The sequence below is a fragment of the Cottoperca gobio genome, chromosome 3 (genome assembly GCF_900634415.1).
Source record: "Cottoperca gobio chromosome 3, fCotGob3.1, whole genome shotgun sequence".
NCBI lineage: Eukaryota > Metazoa > Chordata > Actinopteri > Perciformes > Bovichtidae > Cottoperca > Cottoperca gobio.
This window is the reverse complement of record NC_041357.1, coordinates 20,917,238-20,933,792: the sequence shown is the minus strand read 5'-3', so window position 1 is coordinate 20,933,792 and position 16,555 is coordinate 20,917,238. Positions and strand designations below refer to the sequence as shown.

At 39.3% G+C, this 16,555-nt stretch overlaps 1 protein-coding gene across 4 annotated transcripts in view; it reads left to right on the top strand.

Annotated features, from left to right (window-relative positions):
- The window catches only part of tcf12 (transcription factor 12), a 79,345-nt gene that overhangs the window by 36,078 nt on the left and 26,712 nt on the right, over positions 1–16,555 (top strand). For all 4 annotated transcript variants that reach the window (XM_029458400.1, XM_029458385.1, XM_029458409.1 and 1 more), the window contains exons 6-8: positions 1,009–1,070; positions 4,322–4,457; positions 5,896–5,948. In XM_029458400.1, coding sequence (XP_029314260.1) covers positions 1,009–1,070; positions 4,322–4,457; positions 5,896–5,948 — 251 coding nt within the window. The remainder of the gene's footprint in view (positions 1–1,008; positions 1,071–4,321; positions 4,458–5,895; positions 5,949–16,555) is intronic.

The window sequence follows — 16,555 nt, the reverse complement described above, 5'->3', positions numbered from 1 at the left end:
CAGAACAACTGTCTCCTGCAGGACTGCGCAGATAAGCACAAGTGAATTCTCTTAGATGTGCCTCTGTTCACCTGCGCTTGTGAAAGCAATGTGCAGATCAGTCACTGTGTAACAAAAGATCCAGGCTATGCAAGTTTTTAACTCACAAAAAACATATTTACCTTTTCCCCAGAGTAAACAGAATTTAGTTCCAACGCTTGTGTCTGTGCTTGTAATATTTGGAAGTCTGACAAAAAATAACGTACCACGCTGTTATAGTTATTCATCATTCTCCCCAAGGAGCTCTCTCATTTGTTTGTTTGTTTTTCCAGGGGAGTAAAACCGCTGAGTTTGGATATTGTGATGTGTATGATTCATGTGTGCTGTAAGTTTTATTTCCCCCCTGATGGCTGCTTGGGAGTGTTCCTTTGAGGGCGCACACACCAAATGTGACACTGATAGAAGGACTGTCTGAAAATGATCACAAATCAGTCATTAATATTTATTTCATCATTTTTTGCATTCTGAAAACGTGACTCGTAACATTGTTTTACAGAAGTGCAGGTTTACATTTGGGCTTTTCTTAAGAATCAACTGAAGTTCCAACTTGTCCAAACTACCGTCTGTTTTTTGGATTGTACGTTCAGTACTTAGCACATTGTTACAGAACCTGAGGGAGTCACATTTCTATGAAATTCTAATTTTTCTTTTCCTCTTTGCTTCCAGCCAGCATCAGATAATATCAAAGTGACAGAACACAAACACAACGGAGCTCTTTACTTCAGTGAAAGGAACAACGTCTCTTAGATTTGCCAACAGTATTTCTCTGTATTTTAGAAAACATTCCACCTCAATAGGCACAATGAAATACAAATCATTGTCAATAAAGTGTTCATCTTGCACCAAGTACTGCAGAACAAAACATCCAGGACACTGTATGTAGTGTTTTGTTCTGTATTAATCCAGATGTGTGCTCAAATATCATAAAAGTTAACGATTGGTATTACTGTTCTTTGTGTGTTTTTACAGGTAAATCAGAGAGGGCTCCGTTACCTGGCTATGGGAGGAATCCTGGAGCATCTGGCGGCCAGGTGAGTTCAAAGCACAGCTACATACAATTGTGATACCATAAATCAGCTTCTATATACCCCAATACCAATGAAACTGCTTAACCTGAAAACAAATCAAGCAACATGTTCAAAATTGTTATATAGGTTGTAAATTGTTATGAGAGTCAAAACATCAATTAAGAGACAGAGGAAGATGTATCATGCAGCTCTTTTCAACTATTTGTTTTTACTACGACCAGTAAAGTGTCAGGAAAAACATTATTTTAGCCCTTGAGATGTGACTCCATTTAAATGTTGCTAAAATAAGATCCTGCTTCTCTTCCACTGATTTAAAAAAAGGAATCCATGCCTTTATTTAACCAAAGTTGGATTACTGTAAATCCCTCTATTCCTGTCTAAATAAGAGCTTCCCTCATTATAACTACCACAAACAAAGCAGTACGGCTTTTGCCACGACTGGTAATCCATCATTTTTAATATACCTCTGTTGCTTTCATTTGCTTCCAGTTTTAGTTTCTAAGAATTTATAAGGCTCAACAAGATGTAACCCTCGGACCGCGTTGGTAGCCGAGTGTTTACAGCACCTGTCATGAAACCACAATGTTTTAGGCTTGATTCTGGTCTTGTGACCTCTTGTCATACCTTTCATATCTCTCCCCCATTTTTGCACTGTCTGTCAAATAAATTCAAAAATACAAAACAGAAAAATCTTTAAAAACAAAACAAGATGTATCCGCAAGTCATTTCAAATGTTGTCCCGTTTTGAGAAACTGAAATCATCCTGGAACCCTTTAGGCCAGGGGTGTCAAACTCATTTTAGTTCAGGGGCCACATGCAGCACAGTTTGATCTCAAGTGGGCCGGACCAGTAACATCACAGCATAATAACATATAAATAACTACAACTCCAAATGTTTCCCTTCGTTTTAGTGCAAAACAAATACAAGTACATTCTGAAAATGTTCAAATTTAATGAACTATCTTTTTACAAAACATTATGAATCTGACATTTCTTAAGAAAAAAAGGTGCAATTTCATCAATATTATGCCTCAGTTTATCATTTACACATGTGCATTACAACTTACAGATCACAGTGTGTCTATAAAGGCACAAAACATTTTGTCACGGGTATCTGGAACAGTATTTTACTTTATGATCAAAACACCAAATCTTTACACTTTGCAATAGTCATCCCGCGGGCCGCATGTTTGACACCCCTGCTTTAGGCCCTTCAGGTATCCATGTATCCGAATAAACTAAAAGTGACCGCTAAAAGCAGCATCTACCATTTAAAAAATCTCCTCTTGTATCAATTTCTGATCTTCTCTTTTTTTCCCCAAAAAAATATTTTAATTAAAATTTCAAACACCTTTAATATTTATATATCACATATAAAAAATGCTGAATTGAAACCAAGAACTAAAACAAATTAAAAATAGACTGCTCCTCCTGTTTTAATAAATGGTAATCTATATAAAATAGAGTATATTCATTGCAATAGATGTTTTTAGAAGAACAAGAATTCTACAAGCTAGGAAACGGCATTGTCTCTAGAAATGATTAATGAATTATTCATTAAATCCATATATTCTCAAATACATGATGTTTAATAATTCCTGATGTTCTTGTAACCTCCGCCAAGGGGGTTATGTTTCTGCGGTTCGGTTTGTTTGTCTATCAGCAGGATTATGGAAAACTACTGGCATGAAATTTGGTGGAAGGTTGTAGCATGGGCCAAAGAAGAACCCATCATATTTGGAGCAGATCTGAATAACAGAGGGAATACATAATTTATTTTTCACTTTCGTTAACATTGCAGAGGTCTGCGCGCTCCGAGTGCCCTTCTAGTTCCAAAAATGCCTTTTTTTTTGCAATTCATTGTGAAATAATCGTACAAAATTACAATACGTAATCACACATAGTGACACACTTTTAATAAGAAACAGTGGGAATTAAAAAAAAAGACTCTTCTTATAGATGAAAGCCTTTTTTAATCTGAGATATATGGATCTATTTATTTCCATGGAGAATATGTATATCGTTTATGCTGGTATCAACAACATTATAAAGCATATTGCATTATGGCCTGCTCTACCTTGCAGTGTGTGTTTTGTCAACTGGTTAAGCCAAATAATTGAAGAAGACAACTGACTTGGCAGGTAGCCATGTGTCGAGCTCTGTACATCATTACCAACAAATTGCCTTATAGCTTGAAGCTTTGTGTCACAAAGTCTCCAACTAAACTCCTAGAAATATGGAATTTTCTTCAATCTCAAGTGCAAAACTCCTATTTACTAATGACAAATTATTTAAGCTGCAAGAGTTTAATTCTCTTGCTCGTGCATGAATTTAACTAATTCAGAGGTGTTCACAAGCATCAACATTTGACTCCTTCGTGGTTCCTTCCTGAATAGCTACAATAGTGTAAAAGAGGTTAGAGCCAGTGTTGCTGCGGGGATTTAATATCATTGAACAAAGGCAACAGCAGAAGTGGGTCTGTTGTGTCATGTGAAAGGCTGTGGCATCAGTGACATGTTGTCATTTTACAGAACCTGACCTGATTAATTTTTTTATTACATTCGTGGCTCCGACTGTTTTTCATGACCTACATTTTAGCTCAGAGAAATTATTTATTTTATTTATGTTGTATTTACACTAAATCAAGTTTATTTTGAATCGTTTTGAATTTGTCCGCACCTGTGTTAAATCTGTCAATCATGTCTCAGTGCTAACTGTGTCAATCCTCAGCCTGCTGATTCCAAGGGGGCCAGTTTATAAGCCAACTACTACAAATCGCTCCGAGCAGCACTCGCTCTCATGATCCCTGCATTACTGGTCTGCAGCCGATTACACTAATTAGACCAAGCTCTTAATTGGCGTCTTAGCCCAGTTTGTTGGGGTTGTAGAGGTCAAATAGAAATTGGTGATAGGATGATGTTGAGAGCGTTCAAAGGTTGCCACACTCTTTCCTGACACACAGAATAAATAGGTCACATAATATGCCATATGATACTGTAAATCAATGTGCTCATCCATTACTTTTTACGTTCTGTCTTTATAATGATCTTAATTTAATTATATTTTATATTTACAGTGAACACACTGTTAATGCTTGCACCAAACTGTACTGATGTTAAAGTAGATTGCATAATATAAATAGTCAACTTACATTTTTTTTAGTTAGATTGTTATTTGTACTGCAACTTATTTGTACAGATGAAGTTGATATTATCCTTTATTTTAAGAATGTGTGTGTTTGTTTCCTCCTCCAGTCTTCTTCTGTAAGGTCGGACGCTGCGTTGGCGAGTCCTAGTCCAGTGACCCCGTCCAGGAAGTCAGCTGCTCCTTTTTACCCTTTCACTGCAGCCAATCCTAGAAGACGTCCTATACAAGATCCTCCGCCCGTCGGTCAGTGCCATCAATGATTTTTTTTTTAATTAATCAGAATCCAACTGAATACTCCTCGTTGGTGACACAGTTTCACTCCAGTCTTAAACCTAAACTAAAGTATGAAAGGTATGATTATTTTAGATATTAATGAAAAAGGTATAACAATATGTTTGCAGTTATATGTTAGCAAGTAGACAATCTTTCTATTGTCTTTTTACCAAGTGCCACTCTGGATTGAGTTTATACTGTGGCATTTACAATTGATATCTGAAGTTGTAATTTTCTTTTTAAAGGTTCAATGTGTAAGATATGCCAGAATTTAAACTTAAAACAGTAAAACAATGAACTAACATTATCAACAGAATGTGACGAGGTAACAGTGTTGACGTTATGTCAAAGACGTCTATGTGTTGTGTTGCAGAGATATCTACTAATATTAGCACGCTAACTGACAGCGCCGCTCCGTCCAGTCTGTAATACCACTTTATTCCTCTGGAGGTGATAGTGAGTCACTGTAGCTCCAGTCTGCCCTCAGTACAGAGGGAGAAGAAGTACAGCTGCCAGACTTGTAAATATTACAGCCATGTCTGTTTTATAGTTTGTTTATTGGATTACATTCAAAGTGGCAGAAACTAGAAAAAACCACCCGCACCACCTCGCTTCGTCCTCACAGCTTCCATGAGGCTGTTTTGCCGAGTGTTTAGCTGTCGGCAGCACCGGGAAACAGCGTAGCTTCAGTTAGCAGTTAGCTCGAGTTCAGCCACAGCACCGGGCAACTCCCTGTTGCTGTCGTTACACAGGCAGCCCGTTGTTGCTGCCGACGCTGGGGATCGTTCTGGCTGAGCTCAAGTCTCTTCGGCTGCTGACTGGGGCTCCGTCTGACGTAGGCGGCTGACGAGTGCCGGCTCGGCCGACCTCCCTCCTCCCCGCAGCGGGCTGCTCTCCTGGCTGTCACACAAATAGGTTTTCTAGTTTCTGCCACTTTGGATTTAGTCCAATAAACAAACTAACATAACGTTACACGGACTACAGCCCCGGTTAGCATTAGTGCCCCAGTAAACACAGATGGATCAGCCCCACGTGAAGATTATAAAACAGCACAGTTTTCTGACCGGCTCTCAGAGTTTAAGCAGCTTATTCTTGGAGTTAAAAAATAAAGAATGAATTAGAATACAATAAATATGCCAAACTACTACAACTAAAATATAAAAATCAAATATTGAATAGACCCAGTTTAGAGGTGAAATACTGCCCCCTATTTCTTTGGAGCAGGTAGATCGGAATTACATATTGAACCTTTAAAGGTTTATGGGAAATCACGATTTAATCAGAAATAAGTATCTGTATTGTTATAGAGCACAATACCAAAGTAGATTTTTTGATAGAAAACTATGGCTTCATGGTGGCCTTTTTATTTTGCCTGCAAATGACTAGATGTGCTTTCATCTCTCCACAGATCCTCAACAAACAAAAAAGGTTCGGAAGGTCCCTCCTGGCCTGCCTTCATCTGTGAGTGGAAGATCATCTACCTCTCATATAAATAGATTTCACAGTGAGCTTACTTAAGCACACACACACACACACACACACACACACACACACACACACACACACACACACACACACACACACACACACACACACACACACACACACACACTCTGTGCTACTCACACACCCTCCCTCTCAACACTTGCGCTCTTGACATCACAACCACACTTCATGGATGGGAGTTGTTTTTGTGGCTCAGCAGTGACACCAGTGGTGCCTGTTCATTTAAGTTCTGACTCTTCATGTTTGTTGTTTACATGCTTGTTGTTAAATATTAGTATGTACACGTCTCTGTAGGGAACATCTTTCTGTACCTTTTGTGTGTGTGTGTGTGTGTGTGTGTGTGTGTGTGTGTGTGTGTGTGTGTGTGTGCGTGTGTGCATACACACGTGCGCCTCGAGGTGATTGATTTTCAGTGCTGCCCTGTCACAGTCTAGCCTCCTCACAGCCTCTCCTGGGAGAAAGAGAGGCTGTCAGTGTGGATCCCCAGCTCTGCTCTTTTGATGTTTAATTAGTCATTACGTAGCCGAACAGGAGGACAGACAGAGATTAATAGCACAGAATATCTGAAATTTCTATTGGTAATGATCCCGGTGGAGCAGAAACCATTAGGATGCAGAGAAGTGTGGAGCTCAGCTTGCGTTCGCTTAGACAGGGGGTGTTGAAGTTCATTAATATGCATAAATCAGTAAGTCAGATGTTCATTGTTAAAACCCTGGTGGATTTGCAAAGGTTTTATTAAGCCTTGCTTTAAATTCCTAGTACTGGTATAAGACAATTATTTTTTCTTTTCTTTTTAATAAGAAGCAACTGGTTTACTGAAATCCCCCCTATTCTTTCCTTAAACAATGAAAGGGTTTTCTTTTCTTAGTTTTTTTTTGGTGAGGGAGTCTGAGACTGGATTTGCCTTTCTGAGCTTTGATAATCGTCACCTCTGCTGCTGTTACTCTGAAATCAAATATGGAACAGGCCGTGCAACATAAAAGGCTGGCATGTGTTTTGTTTCTGGATTTGTATTTGAAAAGAAGTTTGTCAGAGCGTAAGGGAGAGAAGCAGCTTCTGACAGCAGCAGGAACGTGTGCTGCCTTCCTCTTAAGTAAGTGATATATTTGTGGTCTTGTCAGACGGAGGGAGGGAGCCAAAGAATGGTTGCCTCGCGGGTTACATCTCTTTGTTGTGTAAATGGACGCTGGGCTTTTATTTGTTAGTACTTAAAACATAGGGCGCAGGTGCGTTCTGTGACTCATAAGAGTACAATCAAACAGTACAATGCTAGATGGGGAAAACAGTGACATAGCATGGGATAAAATACAGCTTCTTCTTGTCACTCAGTGCTGCTCAGAAGGTAAAGCCTGCAGCTCGGAGGAATTATCCCAGTTAGTCTTTGATCCCATTTGAAAGAATAAAGATGGGAGTGTTGAATAAAGGGCTATAGGTCTCTTTTAACCTGCTGACAGAGATATAGGTGATATATGTGGAAAATATTTGAGTGGGAGGTTGTCTGGCAGCTTTTAGGAGGTGTAAGGATATTGGTATTGGAGGCATAGGTGAACTATGGTGGCCTCAATTAGTTGATGGTGTAAAGAGCTACATGTGGTTCTTCAAAATGTATAAAGTGATTGTTGCAGATTGCTGTATGTCTAAAGATGGTTATCAACCAAGACCCATGTTTGTGTCGCTGGCGCCAACACTGGAAGCACTGAGGGCGGTGTTGAAGAAGTGCAGAGGGGAAGGCGCACCTGGAGTCAGAGCTGCTCTGCCAGAGGCAGCTGTGTGAAGAGCCTGCAGCGTACCTGTAAAGCATGAATGCAGCTGCAGATGCCCCTGAAAGCTTTTGCTTGTGTAAGCAAGCATGAGATCCTCACCAGAGACCTGAATAGCTGCTTGATTTATAAAAAATAAAAAATATCAACACAGTGCTTCCTATCATTATGTCTACTGCTGGGAATTTTCTTATTTATTTATTTAATTCTCAAATCCCCTTTTTCCTCCAGCTTGAATTCTCGCTTCTCAGTCTAAAAATACATTTCGGAGTTTTGAATCAGATATGCAATGTAAGTTGCAAGCCCGTGGTGTGTGCGTGTGTGCGTGTGCGTGTGTGTATGTGTGTGTGTGTGTGTGTGTGTGTGTGTGTGTGTGTGTATACACTACATGATGGAGCTGAATCAAAATATTTACGGGAGCACATCCTCTGTGCATTTAGGCTTTGACACTGCAGTGCACCAGGATGTGAAGGCTATCTAGACAGGCCAGCTGGCTGATTGCAAACATTTAAATGTTTCTTCGTCTTATATACAGACACTCTACTCCCTTTAGCCACACGCATACTTTCCTCTGTGGTCTGCTAGATGTGTGCTTGCAGCCATAGGATACTGCAGATGTGGTTGTAATTGTGTGATGCATTTGCCTAACAAATCCTTCATTATCCTCCATTATTCTAACGATAGTTTTTTCAGCCTTGCCATACATGGAATTGGAGTTTCGGGCTTCCGGTGGAATCGCAATGCATGCTGGGGTGGCGAGCCTAGAAAAGTGAGCACCAACTCTACAAGGGCCGCCATATTGGATTTCTTCTCTACGTGTTTACATTGTATTTAGCTTAGCTTTAGCTTAGCTCAAGCGTGTTTTTACTTTTGGGGTTTGATTTGTAAACAAACCTACTACTCTACAATAAGTTCTGAGTTTCTTATGATGAGGTTCAGATGTGGAAAGTCGAAGCTTTGAAAGTATTTTGCGGCAAGCGGAATTTAAAGGTTTCAGGAACAAAACTGGAGCTTATTGCCAGGGTGTTTGCTGCATCAGAGACGGGCATTGAGGAGCAACCAACAGCTAACGAAAGACTTTCAATCACAGAAAAAGAAAAGACTAAGCTTTTGGTTATGCCGAGTGGCGTTTCAGTGCCTGATCCCTTGACATTGCAGGATGGCTGGGTCAATGAAAACAACAGCATGACTTATTGGCTGCTGATATACCTCAGCGATATAACATTATTTTTAATGTCTGACCACCCAGGGAACCATGTCGAACGAATACAAAGAAGGCAAAGCATTTAGACTGTTTGACTCTGGCTGGTTGAAACAAATATCTTTCAATCCTCTCGCAGATTCTGAGTATTGCTTTTTGAAAGCAAAATGTACTCATTCAATGAAAACTTCCCATACGCCACATTGGGCATGGATCTTCGCAGTCAAGAAAACTGGCGATATCATAAGTGCTTATTGCAGTTGTGTTGCAGGGTAAGCTATTATAAATATATACCTAACTTGTGTTTGTTAATTATTATAAAACTCAATATATAGAAAGTACATTTGTCAATATATAAATCAAGTAGATAGACTACATACCCCAGGTCGAGGGGTCTTGCAGGCCCATTTATTTATTTGAACATCCTTTCACCACACAATTTCGGTGTCCAAATCCCATAACTAGAAGAGCGATGATTACACACTAAAAACTAGCCAAATACAATGTAAACACGCTTGAAGAATAAGCTAAATACAATGTAAACACGCAGAGAAGAAATCCAATATGGCGGCCCTTGTAGAGTTGGTGCTCACTTTTCTAGGCTCGCCACACCAGCATGCATTGCGATTCCACCGGAAGCCCAAAACTCCGATTCCATGTATATGCAGGAATGTTTGTTTGTTTATTTACACATATGAGAAAATTGAAAAGATACAATATATAATTTGCAAGGCAATGTACAGGAGAATTGTCTAAAATAAAAAATGTCCAGGGACTTGACAAGTGTCATTCTCCAGGCAGCATCTCACAGGAAATAGTTACACTAATGTAAAAAACACAATTTGCACATCTATTAATAATTTTAGACATAGTTAAAACAGATACATAGTGTAAGGTACTTGATAACAATGCATCCCATAAACACCAAGTACACACACACACACACACACACACACACACACACACACACACACACACACACACACACACACACACACACAGAAGAAAACTTCATAATACATGCAAGCATACACAGACGCTATCATTTACAGACTAAGAGCATGCACTCATGTGATATGGCTTTTCATAAGACAAGGAAGATAAATAAACAGAAAAAGGGAACATCATTTATTTTACCGACTTGTGTGACAGATAAAAATCTTTAAAGTGCTCAAGCATTAAAGCTTCCCCTTTTTTATTTGTGTTACAGTAGACACCTTGGCTATAATTGGCTCCCTGCATTATTTGACTGTATAAACTGAGCGCTGAGGACGGAACATGTTGTCATTGGACAGACAGGCTGCTACGCTGAGGGATGCTGATGGGCAGCTGCGTGGGCACCTGTCTGACAGGAGGACTGAAGATGGGGAGAGCGGGAGGGAGAGGGAGAGAGAGAGAGGGTTTTGTGGCTCGTGGGGGAAAGTTGCATCTTGTAGGATATTTATAGGAAGCTGCAAGGGCATGGTATGTATGTGTGTGTGTGTGTCAGTTTGTTTGTGTAAATAGTGTTCCCCCCTCCCTACAAACACTTGTCAGAGGCACAGCGGCTTGATGTGACACTTCCTCCCTGGCTTTGGTGACGATATAGCTGCAGGATAAGGGAAAGAAAGTGGTGGGCTGAGATTCAGCTTCCCCTCAGGGACTTTTGCAAGCGAGAACCCTGAGTGTGGATGACAAAATAGATTGACATTTGCTTTTGACAGATCACTCAGACACCCTTGTTTCTGAGAGATTTGTACTGTGTGAGCTGTAAGAAAAGTAGTATACTCTAGGCTCTAAATCTTAAGACCCAGAGATGTTCCTTGCAGTGCTGTCTGGTGCGTGACATTCAAAAGATATATCCATCCGTCTTGAACAGCTCAAAGACAAGAGATCATAATATTGTACTACAACAGTAGCCTAATGTTCCTGTTGCTGAGAAAGTAGCGCCTTTTTGTTACTCTCCTTTGAACCAGAGCAGGTCAGGGCTTGGTGAATACACTGTGGATGAAATGCATTAGTGAAACCACATGTAAACAGGCAGCATCACCCCCAGGCCTACATAAGTCTCTAGGCAAAATGGCAGAATAGTGTAAAGCTGCACAGGCACAACAAATGCATTTAACACAGATGCTGGGAGGTTTAAAGAATAGAAATAAATGTCCATGCATTCATTTTCCATTACATCCTGGAAAGTCCCCCTGATTTTCCAAAAAAGTGGATTTATATTAGCTAATGAGACACTAGGCAGAGCCATTGCTCCAGTCCAGTGTCATTCTTTCATGATGAAGCAAAGCAAGTTATGAGAGGAAAACAAAACAATGCAGTGTTTGTGACTTCAAGGAAGTCAAACTTTCCAAACTGTTTTGAACCAGCAGTGTATGTTCAGTTCTGCATGTCATTAGTCGAGCCAGAAGAATGATTGTTCAGTTTTTATGCTTGTTAAAACTTACTTAAAAAATACTTTGGTTATATATCATCATAAGCGCCTGGAAAATGATCATTTATGATTTTATATCAGTGTCTTTTTGATAATAAAATAACATTATGTGTCAGTGTTTTAACATACTTTTGGTAAACGTTGAACAAATGTCCAAAAATGACAACGATTGTTGCAGCACAGTTTCTAACCAGCCAAAGTTAGTTATTAAAAAAAACACATTTTTGTGCATTCATTTGAGAAATACATTTAAATAAATTTAGTTTAGGCAAATCAGTTTATCTACGCTGTTACAATTTTCCACAAATGTAAACTGGTATTTTCTAGCAAATTAATCTGAATTAATTTCCCCAAAATATATTTTCTAGATATGCACACTTGTTTTTATTATCAATACAAGTGCAGAGGACTCATTAGTGTACATCATTAGGATTCATTAGTACTTAATTTGATCTAAACATATAGAGAAATCTGCAAATCAGTTAAATGAAACTTAAACATTGAGAATGAGACGAATGCTCTTTGTACAAATGATATTTGGACATGTTGTGTAGTTTGCCTGCTAATATCAGTGCCAAAGTAACCAGATATTAACATTGAAACTAAAGTACTGTGAACGGGCTGCTCATGCTGCTTAACCTACTGAAAGTCTCTGCAGCTCTAAGCAGCTTTCACCTGCATTTGAATAAAGGTTTTGGTTCTCTGGTCCACACATACACTGTATGGTTGAGTCTCGCTACTCTCATTGAGCCCACCTATATAAAACCATAGGCAGAGAACAAGCTCAGACAAGCCACGTACGTATACGCGACCTGCAGTACAAGAAGTCACACTAGACCTTTATGGTAAGTGAATGCTGTGCTGTCTGTCATCAGGTGGAAACTTCACTGGGATACCCGTCTTTGTGTTTTTTCTTCTGTATGTGTAAGTAGGCAGGAAGACCTCAGATAATGTACGTAAGCTTCCACATAGTTCAGCGCTTGTACACGGTGGCTGTTGTGCAGACCAAGTGAGTCAATTTGCTTTTTTATTGAAACTTTACCTTCTGCAATGATGCTTTTCATGATTTGGAATTTCTTTTAGGTGCATGTTGAACTTCAGAGACGTGTTGGCTGATCTATATACAGTTTACAGAATAAATAGGTTATTTATTCTAAATGTAATCTTCTACGTGGGTTATTTATGCAGTAGAAACTTGATTTAATGGGACTTCAATGTGTACTACAAAGTGTATAATGTATATAATGTGTATTCTACATGTATTTTACATGTTAGGCAGGGACAGTATTTCAGGCTCCGACCCGACCCCAGTCAGTGAGCTCCCCAGAGATGGCCTCATCAGATGGCTGATTAGATAGACACCCTTGGTTTGACAGGGATGATGCTGAACAGTCGGCCACCTCTGGGACCCTGGCTTTGTGTTTATCTTTATTTGCGTTGCTGAAATTTACCACTGACATTAGAGGGAGCAGATAATGGAACAGGCAAACAAGCCAGAGGCCTGACCCCTTTCATCTGTGAAAAGAACGAGGAGTTAAAAGGACAAAGAGCACGAAAATAATGCACAGATTAAAGTCATTACTCACATTCTGGCCTGTTGTAAATTATTCGTGTGGGGCTTGCGTGAGTTTACAGCATTAATGCAATCCTTGATTTCAGATCGCTGGCAGGCTCAAGAACACAGCATGTCAACAATCGGGAGAGTGTTTGTTGTTTAGAGACCATCTGAGCCAGGCTGCTCTGACCTGGAGAGTACATTATTGAACCACATGAGGCGCTGGTTCTTAACTCCAGGAAGGGTGTGTGTGTGTGTGTGTGTGGGTGTGTGTGTGGGTGTGGGTGTGTGTGTGCGTGTGCGTGTGTGTGTGTGTGTGTGAGGGTAAATCACACTAGTCCAATGTATTGGCCTCATCAGATAAAGCATTTAGAGCATTATCTTGCAGTTCACGTCTTAATAGTTTCTTAACAGTGTTTCTGATTTAACTATTCATAATTCGCAAATAAATGACGCAGACATTTTTACAATATAACGAGGTGTACATTTACATTTTTGTCCCACTGTGCTTGTAATTACAGTACATGTACAGACAAGCCTAACAAGAGTACTTGTTGTCTAAAAGAGGTTGTTACCGTTTTGTAAAGGCCATGGAAGTGATGAAGGAAGAGGTTTAATTCACTTCAACCGCTTGAGAGACTTCAGATATTTGTTTTAGAGAATACTGGAGCACACGGATTTAAGGCAACAAACCTTATTAGAGGAGATAAGTTTCCACACCAGGTGCGTCTTCATCAGAGTCAAACAGTACAGAGACTCACATTCTCTTGATATCCTCCCTTAATATAAAAAAATGATATAGTCCTGTCCTTTCTGGAGTAACCATCCTTTTTCTGCCAAACATAACAATCACTGAAATCATCTTGAATTAATACAACTCACTCTCCCACCACTGAATCTCTCTCTTTACATCTCTCTCATGCACTTCTGATTATTAGTGTTACATTTATTCTACAATGTGAAGCAATAATAACCTGTTTGTGTTAACGTGAGAATATAAATAAAGTGAGCTGTTTGTCAGGAAAACTAATGTTTTCAGTTCTCAGGGTTTTTGGCTTTTCCAACAAATGGTTTCGGACAGATGTCCAACAAATGTAGTGAGTTTTATTTCTGCTATCTTAGGGAATGGATATAGTTACTAACATTTACTGCCGTCAGACTTTTAGAGCAGGTTTAAATAGCCGTTTGTTTGAAGGCTGCTGTGCCCAATTATTAATCTGTGTATCGCCTTCATGCAGCCTTGTAAGCATGATTGAAAACAGAAATGCATGCAATGTACACACCAAAGCAAAAGTTATAATGGGCAGGAATGGTAAAACTTTGCTGCTTAATGAATACCACCATCTGTACTATAATTAGATTTCTAGGACTTTATTTTCCACAGCGTGGACATTTTGTACCAAAGCTTGTCCACTGTGTTTTAAAACTACAATTCTCAAAACAAGCTACGTCGCAAAACTCATAAAAAATAAAACACATGCACATATGTATGTGTTTCTTGTTTAAAGATTAAAGTTACTGCTGAATGATTAAAATACAATCATGTAAAACAAATGAAGTGCCTGGAAATTGGTTAGATTGATTGGTTAAATCTGTCTAGAACATTCAGTTTTATCTTTCTCCTTCCGCCTGTTATTAAGTTTACTATGTAAATTCAAACATTGGCCATACATCCCAGAATATTCCTGTTTTTCTGCGGGGCATAACTGTGGGGGGATAAACTGATGGGCTGGGTCTGCAGTGGAATTTAAAGAGGATGTTGTGTTTAACAGCTGACAGTCTCAGAATCTCAAGAAGGTGGCAGTCAGTAGAGTTCAGTAACATGTCAGGTTTATTAAAGTTTATAATGTCTTTTCACTTATTGTATGTGGATCCAAACAGCCTCAGCATTCTCCTTCAGGAGCTTCTATTACAGGGGAAGAGGTTTTCCACCTTTCAGGGAACTCGTCCACAACCACCGTCAAGAGTTTAGTAGCAACGACTTTAATGTTTACAGCTGGGACACAACTCGTCCCTGTTGTAATACAGTGTTGAGGCCAGTCTGGTGTAGCTAAGGGGTTCATGGTTTGCATCTCTCTTCTGTGTTTCCGCTCAATTTCCGTCTGAAATAATGACTTAAAAATACTTTTTTGTGTAAAATAAACGAGGCCAGTCGGCTCAGTTCAGCTCTCATTGCTTGACATTTGCAGCAGCAAACAAATGAAACTCTTTCTTTCTTTCTTTTTTACTCTGAAGATTAGGTTTCATGTGTAAAATGCTTGTTGTCATTAACCGCTCTCACACATAATTGTGACTCGGCTGCATCAATCCTGAACCTTTCCACGGATTATTGACTCTTATTGATTTGTGTTAACAATGTGAGGCACATTTGAACATTGTTTAGGGTTTATAAAAAAAAAACATTTCATCATTATTTTTAAAATCTTATTGTTGTAAAAGGATGAGGAACTGAGTTATCCAGGCTCACTGTGCTTACAGTAAGGAGTTGAACAACACTGCCAGCTCACTGTCTGGTTCGATACATGACACCGCGGCTTGCAGTTCAATATACTCACAATATTTCTAACAAAGCTGGAATGGGAAACAATCTGTAAAAAGCGTCTTCGAGCATAAAGTATACAAAGACTGATTTCAGGGGTTTAGAATTATCGCTTTTTAAAATAGTCGTATAGGTTTTCGTTAAATGTGCAAAAAGAGAAATACAAAAATGCAATTATTATTTAGCACTTTACATATGTTTATGACATTTATGAAATCCTTATTAACTGATTAAACAACCTACATATTGCAAGACTTAAATGAACATTAACTTTTAATTGGTTAATCCATATATGTATTTTCAGCTTCTTTTTTAAGCTTACTGAAAAAAGGTGATTTAATAATAATATTTCTATGCTACATCGTTACCACACTTTTCCATCATACTTTTACACTTTGACAGTGAAAGCAGTATTAAATTGAACTCTATTTGATATTAAGAAAGTCTTACATTTAACTTGATCCCTGCAAAACCCCTGAATTATTATTGTCTTGAAATCATACATTCATGATACAGTCAGGAGTTTGTGAGGGTGGGGGTTTGAATACCCTGTGTAGCCCCCCCCCCCCCCCCCCCCCCCCCCCACTCTCTGAGTCAGCCTTCTCTAATTAGAACCAGAGCTTCTTACAGGAAACAATCTTCCTGTCTGATGACATCATTGCTAAATCCATGCGTGAGATGGGGGTGACCTCAGCCTATGGATTTACTCTGTGTTTTTCAACACCCAAACAAATCCCAAGAAAAGCATCTTGCGATGACTCGAGTGTCTTTAGAGAGAGCAGTGAGGGTGGTGTCAACAGGCGGGCGGAGCTGAGCCTTCATCTCAGGGACAAGGGGTTTTTAAACCTTGAGGCAACTGTGTTTGAATAAGCTGTTAGCAGTACCTGTTTGGACCCATGGATGTCCGGACAACTATCACTGGATTACTTTGATACTGAATAAAATAATTCTTAGCAGTTCTGGAGTTATTAGTTTGCTTTTCCCGTAGGATTTCTAAGTGGATTATTGTATTTGTGATTGACTTCAGAGATATTGATATCCTCGAAAAGTTAAAGTCATAAAAATGTGTGTATCATGTCTGTGTGTTC